General features: G+C 46.3%; 1 protein-coding gene across 2 annotated transcripts in view; it reads right to left on the reverse strand.

The window, feature by feature from the left end:
- The window catches only part of TTC39B (tetratricopeptide repeat domain 39B), a 104,046-nt gene that overhangs the window by 54,920 nt on the left and 23,283 nt on the right, over positions 1-25,843 (reverse strand). For both annotated transcript variants that reach the window (XM_075559934.1, XM_075559933.1), the window contains exon 2: positions 14,256-14,290. In XM_075559934.1, the coding sequence (XP_075416049.1) occupies positions 14,256-14,290 (35 nt within the window). The remainder of the gene's footprint in view (positions 1-14,255; positions 14,291-25,843) is intronic.

The raw sequence follows: 25,843 nt of genomic DNA on the forward strand, positions 1-25,843 counted from the left end.
TCAAACCTACCAGCTGCTCCTCAGGAGAAACGGGAAGCTGTCCTGTCCTGTCTAGACTGACAGCCTTACTGTCCCATGCAGGGTCGCAATGAGTCGGGATCTACGTGATATCAGTGGGACCATGTGACTGGGTATACACTCACACGGGTTGAAAGCAGAGACTCGACCATAGAGACTTGATATTGACATTAGCCAGGCTAAAGGGAACAATCTAGACACCCAACAGCGGTGACTAAACCAAACGCGTGTATCTGTGTACATGCACATTCCATACCATGGAGTCCCACTCGGAGGGAGAAATGACATCAGGAGGCTTGAGGCAATATGGGCAGAGCTTGAATACATGGTGCTGGGTGCCATGAGCCAATTGCAAAAGGACTACTACTGTATGACCTCCCTTATATAATGACAGGGAAGGGCAGATGTGCCGCCACCAAAGTTCATTAGCGGTCAGCAAGGGAAGAGGGGAGAGGGCAGTGGGAGGACTTCGAGTGGCAGGAAAGTCACACCAAGAAAGGGTGGGGCTGCACAGCCCATTATTGCCATCGCTGCGAATACGTGGTACGTTTATCGTAAAAAAGTTAAATTGTCAGGAAAAAGGGGGGAAACTACATGGGAGTGGGGGTGTTATGATAGGTCTTTGTAAAGACCTCTATCTTTCCAAAACGTTCAGAGTGGATTCAATAAAAATCCAGCAAGGACACAATTCTAGCCTCTAATGAAGCCCAAAGAGGGAAAGTGGGGCACAGTGCCCAAGGGCAGACATTGAGACTTGAGGGTGTGTGTCAGGCAGAAAATGGCCCCATCACAAATGCACAATTCCAAAAGGGCGGGGACGCCCAGGTCACTGTGCGCCCCTGCACTGTCATCCTCTGCCACAAAGAGACCTGCGGGGCCCACCCAGCCGTCAGGAGGTGAAGGTCAATGCTGTCAACAACCTGCATTTCTGAGCATGCCTCCTGACGCAATCAGCAAGGTTTTAATGCCCCTGGCAAAACAATGGTTCCTATCAGGAAGCCGGCGGACGACCTGGACAGACCCAGCAAGTACCAAGTGAGCCAGCAGGATCCTGCCATTGTTCTGCGGCAGAGCCCCTGCGCCCCCCCCACACACCTGGCAGCGCGGCACCGCAGCTGTGGCAGCGGCGTGGCATCAGGGTGGACCAGGAACTCCGCAGCTGTAAGAGACCTGTTTTCTGCGAGTTCAGCACTCGCCTGTAGGAAGTTAAATAAATCCAGGAGGGAGGGGGTACTTTCCTAGCAAGCCTGAAATGAAGCCTTTGAGGAAGACAGCAAAAACTGCAGATCCCCGATGAAAATGTATGCTGATTTTAAAAATCAGCCTAGCTTGTGCCTTCTGTTAAATCTTCACAGGTTTCAAGAGAACACGATAAACCGACCCAGGAGAACCGCTGTATAAATACCACATACTCACAGATTCAAAGCGGCTGTTAACTTTGGAAGAGCAGACACGGTCCCGCTGTGAAGATGTCGTCCCCTCTCTTCTCCCAGCTTTTTTTAAGCCAACAAAAAATTCTCAATGTCTGCTTTGTTCCTTGGTGTCAGCGAGGCTCCCGGCCATCAGGCAGGCATAAGCTGACAGCACCCCAGAGCTTCCCCGATTCCAGTCTGAGACCTGTCACTTAAAGTGGCAGCTACCCAGGCTGCTAGTGCTGCGCAGACCTGCAGCAGGAAGGGATGCCGGGAGATTTTCCTCCCGTCTCTCCTGCAGTCTCAGGCTAATCCATCACTGCTTCATTATGCCAGGGAAGCGGGCAAGTAGAAAACAAATCACCTGGATTTACAAAACCTCCTGGGTCTGGGAATGATCTCTTCATTAACCTCAGGGATTCTAACGAGCAACATTTGTGTCGAGGAAGATTTAAGAGCAGACTGGCATTCCCTGGTTAGACTTGGATTACATATCCCATAGACCTTTCCAAAACACTAAAAAGGGAACGGCAATTTCCCTGGCGGATTAAATGCAGGAAAAGTGAAATTACCAAAGTGAATCAAACACAAAAGACATGACAGTCAGACCAATATAGTCAGGCAATTCCAAAAAGGAACTTTAATAATAAATATTAGAAAAAAAATATTTTGACTGGCTTTGATGAAACTGTGTGTACATGTAAATATATATATATACACACACACATACATATGGAGCCCTGGTGTGGCTGTAATGGTAAACATTCCCATTAGGAAATGCTCACTGTAAGGTCAGTGGTTCAAAACCAACAGCTGCTTCTCAATGGAGAAAGATGCGGCTACCTGCACCCAACCAGATTTCCAGCAGTGTTTTCCAAAACCAACAACACTGAGGAGTGAGGGAAGCCGACACCTAGACTTCATCTTGAATAATGGGCTACAGTGTAGAAGTTTGTAATTGCCAGGAAAGTGCAGAGTAATTTTTTTTAATCATCTTATTGGGGGCTCGTACAAGCACATTTGTACATTTGGTGCCGTCATTATTCTCAAAACATTCATTTTTTTAAAGGCGGTGGCAGACCCTTGGAAATCCTCTGTGGAGTCCACGTGTGTGTGTATGTGTGTATGTATGTGCACAGAGATATGCACACAAATGGGGCAGCAGGCCCTGGAGGCCCTAGATAGGGTCTCTGTGAGTGCAGTAGTGATGTTCTTATCTAATATACATTTAATAGAATATATCCAATATGGAACATAAGCATAATACACCTTGATACTATAGAATGTAGGTCACTACCTTTATACAAGAGCCCTGAGGGTGCAGCGAGTTATACATCGGGCTGTTAATGCCAGAGTCTGCAGTTCAAACCTACCTACTGCTCCACAGGCTAAAGAGGAGGCTTTCTGGTCCCATAAAGACTTACAGCCTGGGTAACCCCAAAGGCTCGTTCTGCTCTGTCCTAGAGGGTTGCTGTGACCAGACGGAAGTGCTCCTGGAGGTCAAGACAGTCAGCGACTAGGAAACTTTCTGGACTTAACTGAAGTGCTCTGTATACACTAAAACTGGCCTGTTTTTATTGTGGGGCTATTTTTTTTCTGATTATAAAAATATCAAGGATTTTTATTCTGATATTTCTTTATTATAAAATAGCAAATTCCATAGAGAGAACTGGAAAGGCAATGAGAAAATAAAAGCCAGCCACAAACTTATAATGCAGAAATAACCACTGTTAATTTGGGATGGGGCGGGGTGTGTGTGTTGTGTGTTGTGTGTGTGTTTGGTTTCTTTTTTAAACTAGCCGAAGTGCTACAAAAGCATTGACGTCAGTGTCAATGTTACCTTCCATCCTTTTGTAACCACTCAGGCAGGTGCTGAGATCTCACCAGGAAGAAACCGAGTGCCACATTGTTTCGGCAGTACCGTCTATGGTTACACAGCATGACAATGATCTTTCCCTAAGGGCAACCTACTGTTACCCCAGTTGCTGCTGAGTCGAAGCTGACGCCTCGTGGCCCCTGTGGGTCCCAGGAGGACTGTGCTCCACAGGGCTTCCGGTGGCTCATGTTGGATGTGTCTATTCTGTGCTTGGTGGATGGAACAATGGGAACGCAACAGTGAGCAGAGCACACGTGGTCTCAGGTCCAGTCCAATAGGAAAGCCAGATAATCGCTTAATGAGAGCCAACGTGCTACCCAGGGAAAGGAAAGCATGCTCGGGAAGGCCTAGGAAACCTGGCCCCTCAAGGGCGGGCTTCCTCAAGGAATGGAGAGAGCGGCAAGGCCAAGGGCAACATAACCAGCACAGTGCACACACCTATGTAAAGTTTACCCAGTGTGTTCAAGGGCGCTTCCAAACGTTCAAGAAGAAATTCCACTACCTCTCCATGATCCCATGAGGTTTGTGAAGCCCCCTTGCATTCTCTTTTTCCTTATATTAAAGGAAACATTATGTCCAGCAATGTGGAAGAGGGCAGGTCACTTAGCTTGTAAGGATGGGGTGCATTTAATTAATGTATTAACTAGAACACAGCCTCGGGGGAAGTATAAAAGGTAGGCCACTCAGCAAGCTCCAACCTAAAAATAATTTAGAAGCTAAAAATAAGGCACTTTTGAGAATGTGGGAATATGACAATTTGGCAAAAATGCTTCCTATGAACATTTTGATGCAATCTAAGAGGCGTCACCAAACATCCAAATAACTGATATAGCTCCTCCAGTGTCACCGAACTTGTGCAAACGTCAGCGGCACATGGTGGCTTCTTTTCTCGTATGGAAGGGGAGACCAGAACACCAGCTTCACGAGGCGGAAACCTGATATGCGCTACCCCAACCAAGTGACCAAGGTCAACACCAACAATGAGCACGCATGTTGAGGGTTGGGTCACTGATCTGATGTCATGGCACTGTCACATCCCCTCCGCTCAGTACATCACATCACGGATACATGCTCACCGTGAGAAAAACACCAAACCCGTGTCAACAGCGGGACATTCTGTGACACACCTGTCAAGGTCCACAGTGGATGGATGTGTGGATTGTGGTAAGAGTTGTACAAGCCCCCAATAAAATGATTAAAATAACAAACAAAAAAGAAAAACTGTCAAGGTCATGAAACAAAAGTAGACCGTGAAACGGTCACAGTGAGAAGAACCCAAGGACATGCGAGGGGGCACCCCAAAATTCTGGAATCCCCACCCCCCACCCCAAGCTATGCATTTCATTTTGTTTACAAAACCACCTTATCACCTTCAAAGTAGTTTCCATTACACTTAATACATTGGCCAAAACTATGATTCCAGTTTTGAAAACATTTTTCAAACTCATCTGTTTGGATAGCGGACAGCACCTCCCTCATTTGTTTCTTCACCTCTTCTATGTCATCACAGCGCTGTCCTTTCATGTCCCTCTTCGTTCAAGGAAGCAAAACGAAGTCGCACAGAGCAAGGCCAAGTGAGTAAGGTGCATGGGGCAAGAGAGGCATGCTGGGTTTTGCCCCAAACTGGTGCTGTGTAAGCAGGTGCACTGTCATGGTGGCAAAACCAGCCCCCCAGCTCCCACAAACCAGGCCTTTATTGTTGCACAGTTATGCAATTTTTTCAGAACCTCTAAATAGAAAGCTTGATTAACAGTCTGACCTGGTGGAACAAAGTTAAAATACACTATCCCCTTCACATCAAAAAACAAATGAGCATCATCTTGATCTTTTATTTCATTTGACGGACTTTTTTTGAGTGAGGAGACAATGGAGTCTTCCACTGGCTTGACTGATGTGTGCTTTCGGGGTTGTAAGAATAGCACTATGTCTCATCTTCAGTAATGGCCGTGGGAAAAAGTCTGAGTCGCTTCGGAGCCATTCTTTCAAAGAACAGCATGTTTAATTATTTTTCTTTCTATTTTTGCTGGTCAGTCAGAACCTGAGACATAAATTTCAAAGCGACCCTTCTCATTCCCAAATCTTCCATTAACATTCACTGTACCGAGCTCCAAGATGGTCCAGATCATTTCCCTGCCTCTGCAATGGTTCATCATTGTTCTCTAAACTCAAGCACATTAATTTTGTCGACATTTTCATCTGTTCAGGAAGTTGACAGACATCCAAAACGAGGTTTGCCAATCAAGATTTCACCTTTTCTGAAACGAGAGATTTCCTTATAGTGCTGTCCTTGTAATCTCTGTTCAACATCACAACCGTTTCCCCAGCATTTTTCCCAAGCAGGAAACAAAATTTCACAGCGGCATGCTGTTCTCTTAAATCAACCATCACAATACACGAGGTTTGAGTGAAACTGCTTTTACAAAAAGTTCGCTGTGACCAGAGAGAACTTTCCCAGGTGATGCCACTGGGTGCACTAACTCACAGCACGTTACTCAATACTGACCTATCGGGAAAATTGTGTGTACTATAAAAGTGTTTTGGGGATGGGGGTACCCTCTCATTTGGGGGTGAGGGTACCCTCTCATATGTGAACTAAATGAGTATGATGTCCCAGAATCCAAAAAGGATACTAGGTAAAAACTAAGGAAATCTAAACAGAGTGTGGGTTCTGAGCTCAGTGCCAGTAAGTGGATTCTTACAGCGACCTTGCACAGGGAGGACACCTGCTCCCTGGGGCTTCTGAGGCTGTACATCTTTACAGAAGCAGACTGACTCATCTCTCTCCCATGGACTAGCAGGTGGATTAGAACTCCTGACCTTTCAGTTAGCAGCTCAAACACTTAACCAACTGCACCACCAGTGCTCCTTGTATGCACTTTAGTCAGTGACCATGCATTAACGCTGACCCATTCATTGTAACAAATGCAACAGCATAATAAAATGCTAATAAAATGCTAATGTGTCAGGGATAGGAGTTCGGTACTGGTCTGCTCAACTTCTCTACAAATCTAAAACTATTCTAAAAAAGACAGTTCTGTTTTAAATCTCTTTTCCCAAATAAAAGTAACTTTGTTTCTTCTAATCATTAGTAAAGTATTTTAAAATTTTTACCAATATGAAGTTATGAAAAGGACTTGTGGAAAATTATAAATATCCTGTGATTGAACCCCATGGCTGTAAGTCAATCCCACACACACTGTGCATGTGTGCATGCTTCAGGCACATGCATACAAGCAGGCTTCAGATCGTTAGATGGAAAACCCCATTCTGTTCTTCCACAAGCTTCCTGAAGGCCTCTTCCTATGCCAGGTTGTCTACTCCACAGCAACCATTCACAACAAAGATATCCAGGCCTGACTCCCTGGACCCTAGGAATGCTGCCTTACATGACCAAGGAGACTTTACAGATGTGATTAAATTATAGGTAAAGGTCTTGAGAGGGGGAGATTATTCTAGATGGTCTGAGTGGACTGTAAATGCACCCATGTGTGTCTCCCTAAGAGAGAGGCAGACTAAACAAGAAGGCCACGGTTTGAGACCATGGAGGCAGAGAGAACTGTGAGGATGCTCTGTTGGATTTTGCAGTCAGAGGGAGGTGGCATGAGCCAAGGAATCCAGTTCAGGAGGCTAGGAAAATGCAAGGAAATGGATTCCCCGGGAGCTGCCCAGGGGAACACAGTAATGCCTTCGAATGGGCCCAGTGAGACCCATTTCAGACTTCTGACGCCAGAACGGAGAGAGAATGGTTCTGTGTTGTTTTAGCCCGAGTGCGGTGACGTATCAGAGCAGCCACAGGAGCCTAATGCGGCAGCCTTACAGGCCTTCCTGTCTCTCTCCAGTCCTCTTCCCCACTTCTTCCCAAAGTTCTTCTCTTTCTGGAACTGTTTCTGATGTTAATCCTCCTTCAAATGAGCTCACCTCCCCTCTACCCCCTCAGTTAATTCTTTTATAACTGGGCTTAGTATAAATAGGGCTCTGTCCACAGGTCATAACCATCACTCATCTTTTATTCTTGCTTAAAACACATTTCTGGGCCTGAAAAATATGAAATTATTTGCCTGGATTTGCTTTTAGTGTTTGAACAAGACCACCCACTGTTCATGGTCAGGCAACATATGTGGCCACATGTTGGCATACCTATGTCCCTGCGCCCTGCAGCCCAGACCTGGACATCAATGGAGACACAGCCTGACCGTGAGCAGCCAAGGAGGGGAGGCTGCCTGGAAACTCCGCTCTACACCCTGTGTGGCACGTCTGCCACCCCAGCCTAGCTCAATGCCTGGTGGGGGAACATGGGCAACCCTTTTTTAAGCTTGGGACTGTCTATAAACCCGTAAAATTGGCATTAAAAATAAATAAAAGCGAGAGTCATGCAAGGCAGGTATGCGCAAATGACCCCTGGTCTGACAGGAGGGGCCTCAGATGTCGAGAAATTATGTGGGCTGGGAGTTATAACGATTCCTTACATAGCTGTAATGCTTAACGTGATGTTCTCTCTTTTATTCTTTATAAAGTGCTTTTAGGTCTTGAGGCGAGGCTGCATACAAATAGCTCTAGATCATAATTCCTCGCATTATAGGAGGATAGTCATTTTACAAAAACAGCCACGCTTCTTACCATGATATCTGCAGTAACTGTACCTTGGCACCCCGCTAACAAACTGTGTTACACTTTGGGGTGCTAACTGGTTGAACCCACCAGCCACTTGCAGGAAAAAATAAGGCTTTCTTCTCCCACAAAGATTGACAGCCTCAAACCCAGAGGGGCAGCTCTACTCTGCCCCACAGGGTCGCTATGAGTCAGAAGCAACTCAATGCAGAGTGTGGTTTCTTTGACTGGTGGATATATATTACCTTAAATTTACTTTATACTCTGTAGTTTTAAAAATTGCTTTTACATACATTATTTCATAGGCTAGAGATATATGCTACAAATACTGTTTTTACTTATACAGAATTATCTAAATAAGAATCTTCATATTGCACTATTTTAGTGACTTAGATTCTGAAAATACAGGCCTCACCTGTGAAAGTTTAACAGGCCTAGGATGGCAAACGATAACCAACCCATGAGTATTTGGGGTAGAAGATTAAAACGAAAAGATTATTTTAAAAATGGAAATAAATCCAATTCTGCTTCTCCTTACTATTTGTAATCTAACCACCATGAAGACATGTACTAACTAGATATTTCCCATCAACCAATCACTGATTTTTACTCTTAACTTCGAAACAAGCCAAATGATTACATCACCATTAAATGATCTAATTTCATGGGGTGATGGGGGGAGGGGGGATGGAGAGGCAACCCCATAGGCCTTCCTCTGGTCTAATCTACATTTTAATCTCCAAAGAGAGATGTGAGGGAGGAAAAAGCTCCTAAGAAACGATATACAATAAAATATCTTTATTCCCGTTTGAAGCGTCTCCTCCCATGGCCACAGGCTGCTGCCTGCTTTAACGGCAATGTTGACGGTGGATCCACGCAGGTCTTGTGCACAAACACACGCGTCCCCCTGCATTCACACTGCCTAAGGGCCTGGCACACACACACACAATTTTCTAAGGAAGGATAAATCCACAACTTTAATAAGCTGCTGCAGTGTGTACAAGATCACTGCTGAGAACGTATTAGGCACACATCTGTTCTAACCATCTTTAAACATGAATCTGACCTCTGGCTGGCACAACTGCTCTAAACGACACTAAAAGGAAAGTCTTGACTGCCAGTAACCAGCACCCAGACAGTTCACCCAGGTAATGAGACCACTGGAGTGCTTACGAGCAGGAGGAAGATCGAAACTCCTGCCAGCCTGCTCCAGCCATCCTAGTGGCCCCTCAGCCTCCGTGCCCCGCCCTCTGGCCACACTGTCCCCAGGGCTGTTGGACAGCACCTGGGGCTGCTGCGCCTGCTGTGCTCCCCCCACATGGCAGACTCCCACCTCATCCCCAGCTGCAACCCCACCCACCCATCCCACCCAGAAGGCAGGAACTTCAGAAACACAGTGCTTACTAGTCCTTGTGGGGTGCAAACCGGGAGGTTGACAGTTCAAATCTACCCACAGGCCCTCCTAAAACTTACTTCCAAAATACTAGGCACTGAAAAGCCTGTGCGGGGCCTACCTCTAGTCTAGCAAACACTCTGAGAGGTAACTGGTACACGGTGGTTTGTCCTGTCCCGCTTCTTGCTGGATAGGCCTTATTTACTCGTGACGTGATTGTGTCAGAGATGACAGTACCGCACAAACACCTGGAAAAGCAATAGCCAGGCATGGGAGCTGGAAGCCAAGACGTCCAACCAGCCAGGGAACAGTCCAAATCAGGAAGTCAGCGTTATCCACAACTGTACTGTGTGCACAGCAAACTGCTGTGGACAGTGGGGCAGGTACCATTTGCAGTCCCTTCCTACAGAATTACCCCTTGTAAAGCTCCCAGAGAATTCATAAACGGCTTATGTTTTTAAGAAGGACGTGTTCAAAGTACCATTATTTTAACAAGCAGGCCAGGTACTCTTGTTATTTTCCCTCTGGTCCTAACTGGCATGATTTTTGTTGGTCTACCAAACAGCAAAACCAGTTACCTCCAAAAACGGCTCCTCAATTACAATAACCCAGTTGGTACCGCAAAGATCCAGAATTAGAAAACTCAGCGTCTCGGTGGTGAGTCCATTATGCAGAAAAGGCAAAGCATGAAGCAGTTTTCTTTCGTGGAAACCATTTAAGGCCTCAGTAACTCTTAGTCTACGCTCTTCCCACGGAAGCCAAGAGGAAGCTTTGCAGGCAGCAAGGACGCGTCAGGTGGGCAAGAGGGCCGGACTGACAACAGCAGAGATGTTAACAGAAGCGTTATCAGTGAAAACACACAGCCTGATAGTTAGGTTGAGCCAACCTGGCCAATAGGAACATGTGGCAGGGCCCACCACCAATCTCTCTTACTCCCTGGTGATCAGACCTGCCTGCTGCTGCTTTAGCGAGTTCTCTGCCTCAACCGGCAAGCTACACTACCTGTGGGCCAAGCCAACCCGTGGCCTGGTTCATCAAGCTGCTGGTACGAACATCGCTGGAATTTGAGGCTGGTGGATCTTGTCGCCTTGCATTGCTTGAGTTCCATATCCCATCCAGGCCTACTTCGCTAAGCTCCGAGCAGTGGTTCTCAGCCTTCCTAATGCCATGATCCTTTAATACAATTCCTCATGTTGTGGTGACCCTCCACCCATAAAATTATTTTCATTGCTACTTCATCACTGTCATTTTGCTACTGTTGTGCATCAGGCTACCTCTCTGAAAGGGTCGTTTGATGCCCCCCCAAGGGGTCGAGACCCACAGGTTGAGAACCACTGCTCCAGAGCTACTGGCTGTTGGTGACCACCTTGTTACTTGCTGCCTGAGGGCAGACTGCTTGCCTTGCCGAGGGAGGACTCCGCTCTCTGCTTCCTTGACCTTGGACCTGGCAGCTCACGTGAGTTGAAGGACTTCCAGTATATTAACTGTTCCACGTAAGTGAGTTGAACTGAGCCCTCTGTCCTGCTGTGTGGACTCATTAGCTGTGATATTCCTTCTCACTGTATAAAACTATCTATCTATATAACCATAAGCGTCTGGCTTTCTTTCTCTAGAGAACCCTGCCTAACACAGAGCCAAAAGTATGACTTAATCGAGCCAAGGGAAAAGGCTCAACTGAGTTTCACAGTTGGTGGCTCATGCAGGGAGTACCACGGCATCTCAACTAGGAAAGGACAAGTGGGGAAAACACCGGCAATCCAGGACATTAGGACAAACCAAAAGTTCACACCCAACCACAAATTAAAGAACTGTCTCTGGGTGATAGGTGTTTATGAACATACACAATCCAGATGAGAGGAGTTTGGCCTTTCTCAAAAAGGAAAAGCCAAAGCACTTGAGAGACCCACTAAGGGGCACGTGAAATAATGCTCAACAGAAAAACAAAGACATCCTAGAATGAACAAGCCTCTGGATTTACCGGACCTAGCTGGACAGGGAAGTTAAATTTAGAAGGAGGAGAAAAATCTGTCAACGGCACGTAAACACAGCTTAAAAAACGAACAGTAGTGAGGTGATGAAGGAAAAGGTTAGATAATCAGAACTTAAAGTCAAGCTGAAGGACTGTTTGTTGCTTGCAGAATGAAAACACTGAAACCCAGCTGATGGTGGAACGGAGAAGCCAAGACGCAGGGGTCTCTGCGGTCCACGTTTTCACAGCGCACGGAGGGCTCCCGGGAGTCACCAGTCAAACCACCTCCTGGCTCACAGGCCTCCTGTGTGGAGGCTGCTGTTCTGAGAGCCAGCAATACAAGCAGGAAACATAGTTTCCTATAACGCGCAGGCACTCTGGACAGACATAGGGTTCAAAGAACCAGAGCGGGAGGAATGCAATTATGTTAACAAATTTATTACTTGGAAATGATAGCATCATATGCAATTTTCTTATCTTCCTGGACTGAGCAAATGGTGTTGGACTAGTCGGCTCCCAACAACTGGGCTGGGAGAGTAAGGGATATACTTCACTTCAGTTGGGTAGGGTTTCTTCATTCAAGTATTTGAGTTTTTAAAAACCAGTGGATTTTTCTTTTAGAATCGTTGGCGCCTTTCAGCCCTCCCAAAGGCACAGACACAGCTGCCCTGGCACAGCCAAAGGCAGCTCAGAGAAACACACAGGCTGGTCATCAGTTCTGTCAGTCAGACCTGCCCTCACCTGAGAGGCCGGGGCAGGCCACTGGTGAACCTCTGGCTTCCTGGCTTCCCCCCGGGGAACAGCAGTGCCACCGGTGAGCTCCAGGTAGCCCCGAGCTGATCAGTGTTCCAACTCCTGGGCTTTAGAGTCAGGTGACAACCTGGGCCCAGGCCCAACCAGTGCACACAGCAGCAGCAGCCAGCAGAACTAAATCCTTACTAGATTTCCAGATGGTGATCACTTGCTAAGATGTGGTTTTTTGGACTCACATACCCAGATTTACTCCAAGAGTAAATAAAGAGTGGCTTCAGAGAGGAAAAACTGACCTGCACTTCCTGCCTCAGGGGGCCTACAGTGAGAGCCAGCCCCCTTGAGCGCATGTTACCCTTCCTACGGTGTGCTGCCAACAGCCCGTGACCTCTGGGGTCTTCCCTCGAAAAACTACCCCCAGCCCACCGCAACCTGTGTGTTCCGGAGCAGCCCTGAGCTCTGAAGGATTTTTGTGGCTGTAACCTTCCTTTATGGGAGCCGACCCCAGGGGGTTCAAACCAGCCACCTGCAGGTTAGCAGTTGACTGTACATCAGGTGTGCCCTCCAGGTGCCCTAAGATCACAGGGCCTCTGTTGGACGGTGAGAAAGCATCAGGCAGATCCAAGGTGAGGGACTGTGTACAAAAGGCCTGACCAGCATAAGTGACCACTCCTCCCCGAGCCGTCAAGGTCATCAAAAACAAGGAGAGCCTGGGCAGACCAGACAAGACCCTGGACGGGGTCCCGGGACGGAAAGGGGAGACACTGTGAAAACGACCGACAGCAGAACTAAGTGTGGGCACGACGGAATAATGCTGTTCCCATTGTGGCAGTGAGTGTGGAAAACAGATCCACCACGTCATCAGTGCTGTCGTTCACGGTGACAAACGTGCCATCGCAATGAAGGACAATCATCGCAGGGGACACGGAGTGGGCAGCACTTTATCATCCTGCAAGTCTAAGGCTGCTCTCAAATGCAAAGGTTAAAAAATCATTATCACATCCTATTCAACAACTGAAACACTTAAAACTTTTGGACAATATGAAATTTGGGGGGTGAGGTCTGTAGCAAATATGAAAAAAGAAGATGGTGTACATAATTTAAAGTCTTGCACATACACTCAAAAGCCTTCAGGGAAAAAGGGTAAAACAGGTGAAAGAATAGAGTTCTTATAACAGGAGATGCAATTTATAATCAAATGGCAATAATAAAGAAAAATTTAAAGCGAAAAACAAGTCTGCATCACTCAATGGTTAAAGTAGAAAAAAAAACGTTTCCAAAAATACTCAGTCATGGTGATTCTGAGAAGCCCTGGTGATGTAATGTTTATGTGTTGGGCTGCTGACAGGGTGATGTAATGTTTATGTGTTAGGCTGCTAAAACCAAGGTCAGCAATTCGAAACCACCACCAGCACCTTGGGAGCAAGACAGGACTTTCTACTTGTGTAAAGAGTTATAGTCTCGGAGCTTAGTCTCGGAAGCTCCCAGGGATGAGTGTACCCTTGTCCCACACAGGGTCGCTACGAGTCAGAACTGACCCGATAGCAGTGAGTTTGGGGGATGGTGGTTCTACAGTTAAAACCACTTCCCTTACAGGTACTGTTGCCCTGGAAACTGGTAAGACCTTTTTTGAAAGGCAATTTGAGACTCTAATAAGGAGTGATAAAAATATTCATGTTTTTTAATTCATCCTATTTTAACATCTATGGAATTAACCCTTGGAAACGACTATAAAATATAACAAAGCTGTACACATGAAAATATTCAGTACTTAGTTTTTACTTTCTAAACTGGTTGCAACAACAAGGAAATGGGTAAGTAAATGGTGACGTTCCACTTGTTCAAATGAGTAACAATAAAAACTACGTAAGCTTGTCAGAAAAGCTTGCAATTTTGTACAAAACAAAAAAATCCCTCCTAGGAGGCCAATCATATCAAGAAGCATGGCTAAGGATTAGAAGGTTAGCTACAAACAAAAATAAATGATGTAAACATTCTTCTTTTTTTTAGTGTTAAAAGAAAGCATACTCACAAAGATAATTTGATAGTAAATTTAGCTGACCGCTTCCTTAATCTTAATTACCTCCCAACGCCTTAAATCACAGAGCAATCGGGTTTTTTTATATAATAGGCATGACGCTCAAAAAATAAGAATGAAATATACACGTTTTACGTAGCGGAATCCTCCATTTTTCTGTGCTGTGCATTTCTTATTTCGGTGCTACTTACGTAGGGATGACTTCCAAGGCATCTTCAAAGATATCCTGGGGGGGGGGGAGATAAAAATGACAGTGAGTGAATCAAGAAGTAAGAATTCTCAAAGAGAAAGCGAGCTTGTACGCGAAGCAGCCTGGTGGAGCAGTGGTTAAGCACTGGGCTGCGCACTGAAAGGGCCGCCAGCTGGGGCCCAGGGGGAGGAACGGTAGCAATCGGCTTCCAGCAGCGCCAGTCTTGGAGTTCTGTGAGGTAGCTCTACTCTTCCCTTGCAGGACCACAGCGGATCACAATAACATCCGGAACCACAGGGCTGGGTTTCTGGGGGGCTCCTTTGTTTTGTTTACCCCTCTAATCTACAGTGATTCGGGTTTGTTTCTATATTTCTGTTCCGTTTTGGTTTCCCCAGTAAGGGAGGTAGGATTGGTGCACCTCTGTCTCAGCCTCGCTCTCCAGAGATCAGTTACAAAGCAAATCCAGCAGCGCATAAGCCAGCTACTGCAAGAGGAATGCGGTGGGGGCGAGGCAAAAGAGCTGAGGAGAACAGGATGGTTTTCCATCAGAGACAGTCTTTGTTCTCCTCCCAATTGAAGAGTCTAAAGAACCTCTTGGCATCAGAGGGGTTGTCTTTTTGAATCAGGATGTTGTGCTAGGAGCTGGGGAGCATGGGGAGAGTCTGCTCCCCAGGGACCCACATCTGCTTCGGTTTCCGGGCAGCCTGTGTGAATCAGAGGCTGGATCATTATCCTGTGAGCACCAGGGCCGAGCCCTTCCCTAGAACCTTCAGATGGACGGAAGCCTCCCTGTGATCACAGCAACTGGCATCAAAGCGAGGAAAGGGCCTGGGTGTCTCCCAGCACCTTGCTGAACAGGCTGCTCTTAATCTGTAACTTGTCATATTTTAGGTAGCAATGAAACAAAGGAACATGCAAGCAATAAGTTCTGAGAAAATATTTAATTTTCAAACCCAAAGTAATGAGGGTAATAAGGATGAAAATAAGCAAGAAGGAAAATTTTTACATTAGTATCCCTAAGTGGGAAGAACCAAGAATAAGATTTTAACAAATATGCTGTTGACAGTAGTAATTGCAAATTCTGTGTTAATTTTAGAAGAGAATAAATACATTTACAAACTTTTCAGACTTCCCCATATGGATTTTAATGCATCTTTTTGGCAATGAAAGGAATACATGGCAAATAGTACATCAAGAAGAATCTAACACAGTTGTGTTATGTGCTTTTCCATTTTTCTGTATATGAAACCCAGGGTTGATGAACATATAGGGACAGCAAGTAGAACACGGGGTTTGGGGGGAGTGGGCTAGAGGGTGGGGGGGCTAAAGGGGAGACAATGTCAAGGAGTCCATGCAGAAAGAAAATTGTACAATTTGACTTGACATGATTGAAATATGAATGGTGTGTTATATGTATTAAATCCCAACTAATTAAAAATGAAGAAGACTCTGTAAAAAGTAATCGGATGAAATTTAAAAGAACTGGGTCCCACACAGGCACAGGAGCCCTGCAGGAGCATGACACCCTCAGCTGCTAGCAAAGTCGGTGGTCTGAGCCCAGACGCTGCTCATTAGGAGAAGAAACAACTGGTAGTCTGCTCCCCTGGCAATGACAGCCGAGGACAGGCAATAGGGTGGTTAAGGGTCCCATAGGGTCCCTGTGAGTCAGAACCGACTCAAAGGCACAGAACCACCTCCCTAAGTCCAAGAGGTGCATCTCTTCGGTAGGGCCCAGCCTCCTCTTCTCTGCTCTTCTCTGCTCTTCCCTCCTCCTCCTGCTCCTCTTCCTCCATCTCCATTTCTCCCACTATCCCATGTGGATGACTCTTTGAGTCTGTGTAGTGACACTGCTACCATAGTCTCACTTGATCATTATTCATAAGGGGATGACATGGCTTGACAGGGATCTGAAGGCAACATGCTCCTCCATGAGAAGCCCCCTTCTCAATGACACCAGGCCCTCTTCCGGGGTGGGACTACCCAACATTCCATTCTACTGCTGATGACACTGAATGCCTGGCGCCATGCCTCAAGGAACCCCAGAACTGTGCGAATTCTGACAAGTGACCGAGTCTAGCCTGGCTTCGAAGCACAGCTGGAGGAGGGACCATGAGGAGGATTCCCCAGCTTCTTCCTGGACAACAGCAGAGATTAAGAGCTAGGCGAGGGGGTCTGTAGAACTGCAAACACAAGTCCAACATGATTGGATCTGAAGGGTATAAACATCATTCATAAAGCCATACACGAAAGATCAAGGGAAAAAATATATTTGGCAACAACATAGCCAACCGGGGACTAATCTCTAAAATGTATAGAAAGCATTCATACCTGAATAACAGACAGACAATCCAGTATAAAAATGGCAAAAGACATAAACAGGCAATTCACCACAGAGAACACTGAGGTGGTGGTTGACAAGTATATTATGAGATGCTCAAGTTCGCTAGCAACTCTCACTCACTGCCAACCCAGTCCTGGCGGGCCCATCCGAGCATCTACATCCACAGGCGTAACAAAGTATGTAATGACGAGGCTTTTCGTTGGGAAGTTACTCAATGGAGCCTTATGAGCCTTTCAGCGGCCATCTAGCATGCAACTACTGGGCGCTCCCTGTCCAGGGAAGAAGACCAAAGGCAAGAGAACAATTAGCCAAAAAGGATGAATGGACCACACAAGCCACAGCCTCCACTGGCCTGAGACCAAAAAACTAAGATGGTACCTAGCTGCCACTTAAAACCACTCTGAGCAGAACAATAGTACACGGTCCTGGACAGAGGAGGACACAATTCAAAATCATAAACAGGACCAGCCTCCCTGGTCTGATAGCCACTGGAGGGACCATGGAGACACCTTCCGGCCACACTAGACAGGCCTCCCAGGTGAACGATAGCCCCCATGGGGCCTGGGCTTCCCAGAATAACCATGTGAGACCCAAAGGGCAGCGTCTGCCCAGAAACAAAGGCAGGAAGGGTGGGAAAGGAGGATGGATAGAAGGAGGGAATCTGGAGACAAAGTGGGGTGGTGCTATTGTCTTGAAGGGATAGCAATTAATGTCAGAGAGCAGAATGTGTATAAATTATAGACCAAGAAACTATTTTTTTCTGTCAAGCGCCACCCAGAGTACAACAGAATGTTTAAACAACAACAACAACACTGCCTTTGGGGTAAGCACGGGACTACTAACCACAAGGTAAGCGGCTCAAACCCACAGATGAGATGGATGTATGGCCTTAGAAACCCTACACAGGGTTGCTATGAGTCAGAATTGAGTCAAGGGCAATGAATTTGGTTTTGGGGGTTCTGACCTATGGAGACCCCCTGTGTGTCAGAGTACCCATAGAACAGTGCTTCACCAGGTTTTCAATGGATGGACTTCGAAAGCAGACTGCCATGCCTTTTTTCTGAGGTGCCCCATATGTACGCAGTACGCACCCAAGGACTACCACCACTCATTCGAAAACTCATTGAGTCTGATTCTGACTCAAGGCAATGCCAATGCTGCGTGTCTCAGAGTAGACCTGCTCCACGGGGTTCCTTGGCGCTAATCTTGATACAGCAGATCACCAGGCCTTCCCTCTGTGGGACCACAGAGCGAGCTCTAACCACCTACTTTAAAGTTAGTTGTTGCCTCTGCCTTCAAGGCAGTTCCCGCCCCCGGCTACCCAGTGTGCAACAGAGCAAAACCCTGACTAGTCCGGCGCCACGCTCACAGTGGTTCTGTCTGAGCCAGTGCTGGAGACAGCCTCCGTTGTCAATCCATCTCGGTGGGGGTCTTCCCATTTGTCACTGACCACCCAGGGGCCTTAACATGGCACACAAACACCCACAAACCCGCTGCCATCGGGGTAATTACTCCATGCAACCCCACGGACAGACTGACCGAATCCGGCATAGGCGTGCCAGGGCTGGAATTGCTAGAGGCACGCTGCCACCCCTTTCCCCTGCGGTGGGGCTGCTCCGTGCAAACTGCAGCCCTTTGGTTAACAGCCCAGTGTTGACCTGGGTAGACCGTTTGCACCAGAGCAATTTCTCTGTGGAAGGTTAACTGCTCCCACAGAACCTTTGCAGAGAAAAGGGCAAAGGGAACCTAGACACTAGCAACCACTCACATCCCAGGTCTCCACCTGGAATGGCGTGTTTCTCGACCCTACATAGAAGAAAATGGGATCTTCCTGAAACAGACCACTTCCCTCTAGTTCTTAAATGCTTCCCCCCCCCACTATCATGATCCCAATTCTACCTTACGAATCCAGCTAGACCAGAGGATGGATGTACACTGGTACAAATAGGAACTGGAAACACAGGGAACCCAGGACAGGGGATCCCCTTCAGGACCAGTGGTGAGAGTGGCTATACCAGAGGGTGAAGGGAAGGTGGGATAGAAAGCAAGAACCGATGACAAGGATCTACATATAACCCCCTCCCTGGGGGACGGACAACAGAAAAGTGGATGAAAGGAGACATCAGACAGTATAAAACATGTCTTACATAAATCAAAATAATAATAATAATTTCTAAATTATCAAGGTTTCATGAGGGAGGAGGGAGCGGGGAGGAAGAGGAAAAATGAGGAGCTGATACCAAGGGCTCAAGTAGAAAACAAATGTTTTGAGAATGATGAGGGCAACAAATGTTCAAATGTGCTTGACACAATGGAGGGATGTATGGATTGGGGTAAGAGTTGTACGAGCCCCCAATAAAATTATTTTTAAATTTTTTAAAAAGAGCAGACTACGAACATGATCCTCAAGCTTGGGGCTTTTGGTTAACATCCAAGCTCTGAAGTTTAGGGTGGCCGAATCAATAGTGGGGGAACTCTGCCAGGGCTGTGGTTCAGTGGCTTGGTTCAGGTTGCTAATCAGAAGGTCGGCTGTTCAACCCCTCCAGGAGCTCAGGAGGTTCTATTCTGTCCTGCAGGTCACTATGAGGCAGGGTCAACTTGACAGCAGAGGTCTGAATGGCTAGGGAGGCTGGCTGTTAAAAGTTCTGAGCAGTAACAGCGGTGCTGAGTGGATCCACAAGACAAGTTGACTGCTAACTACGAGGTCAGCAACCTAAAACCACCAGACGCTCCTTGGGGGAGAGGCGGGACTTTCTACTCTTGGAACCCACCGGGGCAGTTCTCCCGTCCTACAGGGTCGCTATGAGTTAGATGGCAGGGGGTCTGGCTGGGGTGAGCGCAGTATACCAAACGGAATCTTCCAACAGCAGCTAGCCAAATGCAGGGAAACCCCAGAACTGACAGCGGCCACCAGATGTCGCTCGTGCAAAATAATCTTTCTACTGACACGCACACGTGTAGATAAAGCATTTCAAGCCACTTTCCAGCTCCCTTTATGAAGAAGAAGAAAACTTCCCTTTCAGCATGTCATTGTAGAATTGAATCGTAGCTTAAGGGTTCAGATCGGAGGTCAGTACTTAAATGGGAAATCTCCAGTTGAAATAGACATTGGACAATACTTAAAATGGCCATTATGTAAGAGTACACATGGTTTTTAACATAATTCCATTTATTAATGGGTATGAATTGACATAAAATGTATACGTCAGTTTATGCTGTCATAAAGAGTGTATTCAAAATGCATTTTTACAGATGCATATGGTTGGCTGTGACTAATGTAAACAAGCATATGAATTCACTCCCGGTACATATTCCTCGGGTCCTGCTTTGACGGTGGCAAAGTGAACCTTGGAAATCACTCACTATGTCGAGCATCACTGTCATCGACTGCCAACCCATTCTGATCCTCAGGGATCAGAGTGTGCCGCAGAAAAACATTGTCAAAAACATGACAGAAGGCATCCCCAAGGCTCAATTCTCGACCAAACGACAGGCAGACCTCTATGATGAACACCACCTTAGAACAACCCACCAAGATCCCAAGGGCAGCTAGGCTGGACATCTGACTGATTCACCAGGCTCCTTTTACCACCAGAAAAATACTTGCTCAGGGATCAATCTCAGAAGGTGGAAAGAAAGAAGAGTAGAAATACTGGGAGGAAAAAAAAAATTAGTTAACTTAAAAAAAAATACTGGGAGGAAACACGGGAGGAAATGGGAGAAGTGCTGTCCCACTGTGAGGAATGCAATCGATGTCACAAAACAAAAGGTCTATGAACCACTGCATGGAAAACCAATTTGCTCTGGTAACTTTTACCGGAATCACAAAAGCTTAAGTTAGTGACAAGTATCAGTAACGACAACAGAAAAGAGACCCACGAGACCGAGCTTTGACATTTCTGCGTGTTTCATCGAGAAACCATTAGTAGTAGAGGTGTTTAAAAGTTAGAACGAGCAGCTATTAGAATGTCTTCCTGTGAATAAATAAGCATAATCGGTCCCATTCATTAGCACTCACGCACTACGTTGGACACTTACATATGTAATTCCAAACCACAATCACAAAAAGTGAGCATTTCTCCTCGACCCATAGGATTTCTAAAGCGCCTGGGGAAGCGGTGGTACAAGCACTGGCCTGCTAACAGCCAGGCTGGTGGAGCAAACCCACCGGTGCCCCACGGGAGGAAGACCAGGCTTCCCGCTCCTGTCGAGTGGCAGTCCTGGAAGCCCAGTGCAGAGTTGCTGTGAGTCGGTAGCAACCAGATAGCAGTGGGGTTGAGTGTGGTTTATTTATTTAGAGTACTACTACACTGTGTCCTAACACTAACAACAATAATAACAGCAGCAAGTAGCATTATGCTTGTCAATCACTGCTCTAAATCCCCAAGTCATTTAGCCTGCATACTCCTTATGCAGGACTAGTATGTCCAAATAAGGAAACTGTTTAATTATCCAATGCTGGAAATGGCAAATCAAGAACAATTAAAGAGATTTAATTACCCGGCAGCCCGTATCTGATCTCGTTTCCCAAGTGTACAAAGGGAAGAAGGACACTAAGTTTAATAGTACTAAATTCAAATATCTCAGCAGTAACTGATCTAGCCAATGCACTCAGCAGAAAGTTGGCACAACAGCCGCTCAGTATGCAATCTCGATGGCCAACTCCTTGAGGGGCTTCCATGACTGGAGATAGCACAGCAGCCAGCGTCAGGGCGACATGCAAGCCACCCCCGGATGGCACTCAGCAGGGGCACCTGTGGTGAACAGGTGTCAGCGGAGCTGCCCGACTAAGGGCAGACGGCAGAGAGAGAGAAGGGATAGGTGGCCCACCTCTGGGGAACGAGCCGCTGAACACCGTATGAACAGCAGCAGAACACGGTTGATACCGTGAGAGCCACTGAGCCACTCGGGCGTGGAGAAACTCACAATAGGCCTGGGAGAGCTACCTCCTTGAAGTCGAGTCGAGCTCAATGATGTGGATCCAGGAAATCCTTTACGTCTTCTGGGACCTTCGCCGGCTGATGGGGGCAGAACTCAAAATGAGAAGAAATAGCCGCACATGTCTATTAATTATTGGAATGGGAACTAAATGAAGTATGAACCTAGAAAAATCAGAAATGAAATAAAAGGGAGTATATCGAGATCAGCACGTCAGGCATTAATGAGCTGAAATGGACTGGTATCAACCACCTCGCACTGCAAATCATAGGGTTTGATGTGCAGCGGACGACGAGTCAAGAGAAATCACATCGCATCCATCATCCAAAAAGTATTTTTTCAAGCTTTATCTTGAAGTACAAAAACCGTTTCAAAAGCAGTTGCAGAAGTACATGACAGGGAGCCGCCAGAAATTCCATCCAGATTCAGAAAAGAACATGGAACAAATGGCATCTTTGCTGACATCAGATGGGTCCTGGCTCAAAGCAGAGAAAGATGTCTAATTGTGTTTTATTGACTATGCAAATGCATTCGACTCTGAGAAGAACAAACTGTGAATAACACTGCAAAGGATGGAACTTCCAGAACACTTCATTGTGCTCTTGCGGAACCGGTACTCAGGCCAAGAGGCAGTCTATCAAAAAGAACAAGGGGACACTGCATGGTGCGAAATCAGGACAGGTGTGCATGAGCGTGCATGTCCATCATCGTAAAGCAAGTGGGCAGAATCAGTATCTGAACCCACAAAGGCCAACTTTGGAATCGGTGACCTTCACCCATTCCTGTTACAGCCATTAAGAACTTTTTTGGAGACACGTTCTAAAAATCCACAAACCCGAGCTTTTTAACAATATGCACAAACTTCATCAAACTAAACAAAAGCTACAGCGCTACTCCCACCTCCCTCTGGGCTACATCGTCAGCTATTACGAAACAAGGTGTGTGGTCATTCACTTCCCGTCTGTCTTCAGCTAGGTCACAAGGTGTAGAAGATAGGGTCCCTGTCCATCCCCAAACACTCCCTACACACAGCAGCTGCATCAGAAGTATTGGGAAACCAATGAGTGGGCAGGTCCTGGAATTCAATAATATAATTGTTTACACATCAAGCATAATTTCAGAGAGAAATCTCATTCATGGGGAAAAGATGATGCAGCCTGCTCCCAAAAATATCCATAGCCCCCAATAGTTCCTCTCTGCCCCATAGGGGTTCTACGAGCAGAGATCCAAACGACAGTCGTGGGTTTGGGTTTTGTGTGTGTGTGTGTGTATGTATGTGTGTGTGTGTGTGTCACACATACACATTTCTTAAATGAATGTAAAAACTATTCTTGCTAGTAAGCTCTAAGTAAAACAGATTTTCAGCTCACCTATCCAGCAGTCAGTATGCTTCACATGCTGAGACACAGCGACCTATCTAGCTGACGATGATTTGCTCCTAAGGGTGCCATAATCATCCCAAAGATTGACAATGGTGTTTCCCCAGGCCAATCTGACTCCACAGCCTGAGTGCCTAGCCAAAGTTTTCCAAAGAGCATCTGAGCAATCAAAATCCCAGCAGAATCACCGTGGACCCCGACGGAGCAGTTCTGACATGATCTGGGAAAACAAACTACCGGACTTGTTCTGCAGATCGAACTACGAATGAGCACAGGCACATACAAGCTAATGGAAGAGGCAGACAGTCTTGTGTTCGCAAGAATCTTTGAGGGTGGAAGGGGTTGTTCTGCTCAGATTTTAAATGGGAATCAGGATAATTATTTTATTTTTAAAATGGCTATCGATTTGGGCAAAACAAATGAAACCCATAAACAGGTTTCCCGATAGAGTAGTCTAAAGCCCATTGCCATTGAGGCGATTCTGACTCATACAGGAAAGAGCAGAACTGATCCCTACGGTTTCTCAGGCTGAAAATCTTCATAGGAGTAGGTAGCCTCATCTCTCTCCCAAGCTGCACCTGATGAGTTTGAACTGCCGACCTTGTGGTTGGCAGCCCAATATGTAATCCACGATACCATCAGGGCTCCTTTCTTCCAGGTAGACTAGATTGATAAAAATAAGTTACAACTACAAATATATATAAATACAAGGGTTAAATGTATGTGTAATGGTTTTTCTAATCTTGAAATAAGACAACCTTTGTGAGAAAGACAAAACCCAGAAGTCACTTCTTTTTAAAAAGGCAGTCAGTTTGGGTATATAAAGTTAAAACTTAAACCGTCCAGGGTCCTCAACCACCTAGGAGGAAATATTTAATGCATCTATTCAGAACACAGGTGTGTTAGTCTGGGTAGTTAGTCTGGGTAGACTAGAGAAGCACATTCATAAACATGCATATGTATAAGAAAGAGTTTTATATACAAGAGGAATTGAATATTGAGAAAGCATCCCAATCCAGTTCAGTACAGTCCACAAATCCAATACTAGCCCATATGTCCGATACCAATCTATAAAGTCCTCTTCAGACTCAAGAAACATTCAATGATGCCAAATGCAGGACGATCACAGGCCAGTGGGGGAAAGTCTTTGGATCCAATGGTGTTGTAAGCATCTCAGTGCTGGCAGGGGTCTCTACTCCAGAGTCTGGTTGCATCAGGGTAGGTCCATGTGGCTTCTCCAACTTAGGGCACTAGCGTAGTTCCATGTGTCTTGTCAGCTGCGAAGTCTCCACATAAGCGTCTCCCACCTCCAAGAAGGAAGTACCAGATTTCCCAGAATTCTCAGAAGGCTATACTCACACACAGGCCTCATCGGCGATGATCTGATTGACAAGCTAGACTCCATCCCTACATCTTAGTCCTCAAATTGACAAACGACTATATATCTACCACAGGCCACCCCTTGTCAACTTGACACTTTCACATACCTCTGTAACGATACAGCATTTTCAAACAAACAATAATGAAACCATATCTGTACCTAACAGGATAAAACTAAAATGCATGCAGTTCAACATAATATGAAGAGGACTTTCTAGATTGGTATTGGACATACGGGCTAATATCAGACTGATGGACTTGGACTGGACTGGGCTGGGATGTTATGTTTTCTCAGTGTTCAATTGCTCTTGTATATAAACCTCTCCCTTATACATACATGCGTGTTTGAGAATCTGTTTCTCTAGTCTACCTGGACTAACACAATAGGAAAGTTAAGAGGTCAGAAATAGACAACCAACCAAAACTGACAAGAAATCAAGAGTGTAAGGAGGCAGCGCACTAAAGAAAACATCCAACCGGCCAATGAACTTGGCGGTGTGCACTGAAAAGCGGCGTTGCTGCATCGCATATGATTGGCAGAAATGTTAAAGGCGGATGCGCAGGGTGGGCGTCAATGCAAGGAGATGCACATCAAGTATCGCTACGGTTCACCGCAAGCCAGCCTTGCAGCGTCTATCACACATGTGAACATGTGCACTGGCCCGCACGGTCACTGCTTGGACCCACACCCCCAGGACAGACGTGATGCTGCTGTGGTACCCACTGAACGGGAAACAATCACAAGTGGCCCGCGTGATCTTCCGTGGGGAAGCAGCTAAATAAGGAATGGGGCAATTATATTACAGAAGCCTCAGCAGGTAGATGCATAAATAAAACTGCCAGTGAACGTATCTCTAAGATGTGGTCAGGAAAGGGTTAAATTAAAAAGCTAGTTCTGGGAAAGTTGTAGGGTGCACGTTATGTACTGCAATAAAACCAGCCTTGCATATACATAGACACACAAGTGGCACACACATGGAGGAGACAGGAGGTTATAACAAACCCTTAATTCTGGTTTCATCGTCTTTTCTTATGCTATTTTATTTATGTTTTAAATAGTTTTATTGGCTATGCTGGTTTCCTCTGAGAAGGAAAAGGGGGGGGTTGGAAAAGCTTCTGAATGGCTAAAGTCTTTTGCAGCAAGAATGGTGTTCTGCATTTCTTGTTTACTAGAATTTTTAAACAATTTCAACAGGGTGTGTCCTTCGACTCGGATAAGGAGCCCTGGTGGCACAGTGGCTAAGCACCTGGCTGTAAACCAACAGACTGGCGGTTCAAAGCCACCCAGGGCTCTGCGGGAGGAAGATGACGCAGTCGGCTTCTACGGTAACTGGAAACCCTAGGGAGCGGTTCCAAGGACAGAGACTGGGCTACAGGCTGGGCTGCTAGCCACAAGGTCAGCACTTCAAACCCACCAGCCACTCCCCGGAAGAAAAAGGAGGCTTTCTACTCTCGTCAAGATTTACAGCCACGGAAACCCACATGGGCAATTCTCCTCTGTCCTCGAGGCCACTCTGGAGGAAACACCAGCATTGATTCGTCGGCAGGAGG

This window comes from Tenrec ecaudatus, chromosome 10 (genome assembly GCF_050624435.1).
Source record: "Tenrec ecaudatus isolate mTenEca1 chromosome 10, mTenEca1.hap1, whole genome shotgun sequence".
NCBI classification, from domain to species: domain Eukaryota; kingdom Metazoa; phylum Chordata; class Mammalia; order Afrosoricida; family Tenrecidae; genus Tenrec; species Tenrec ecaudatus.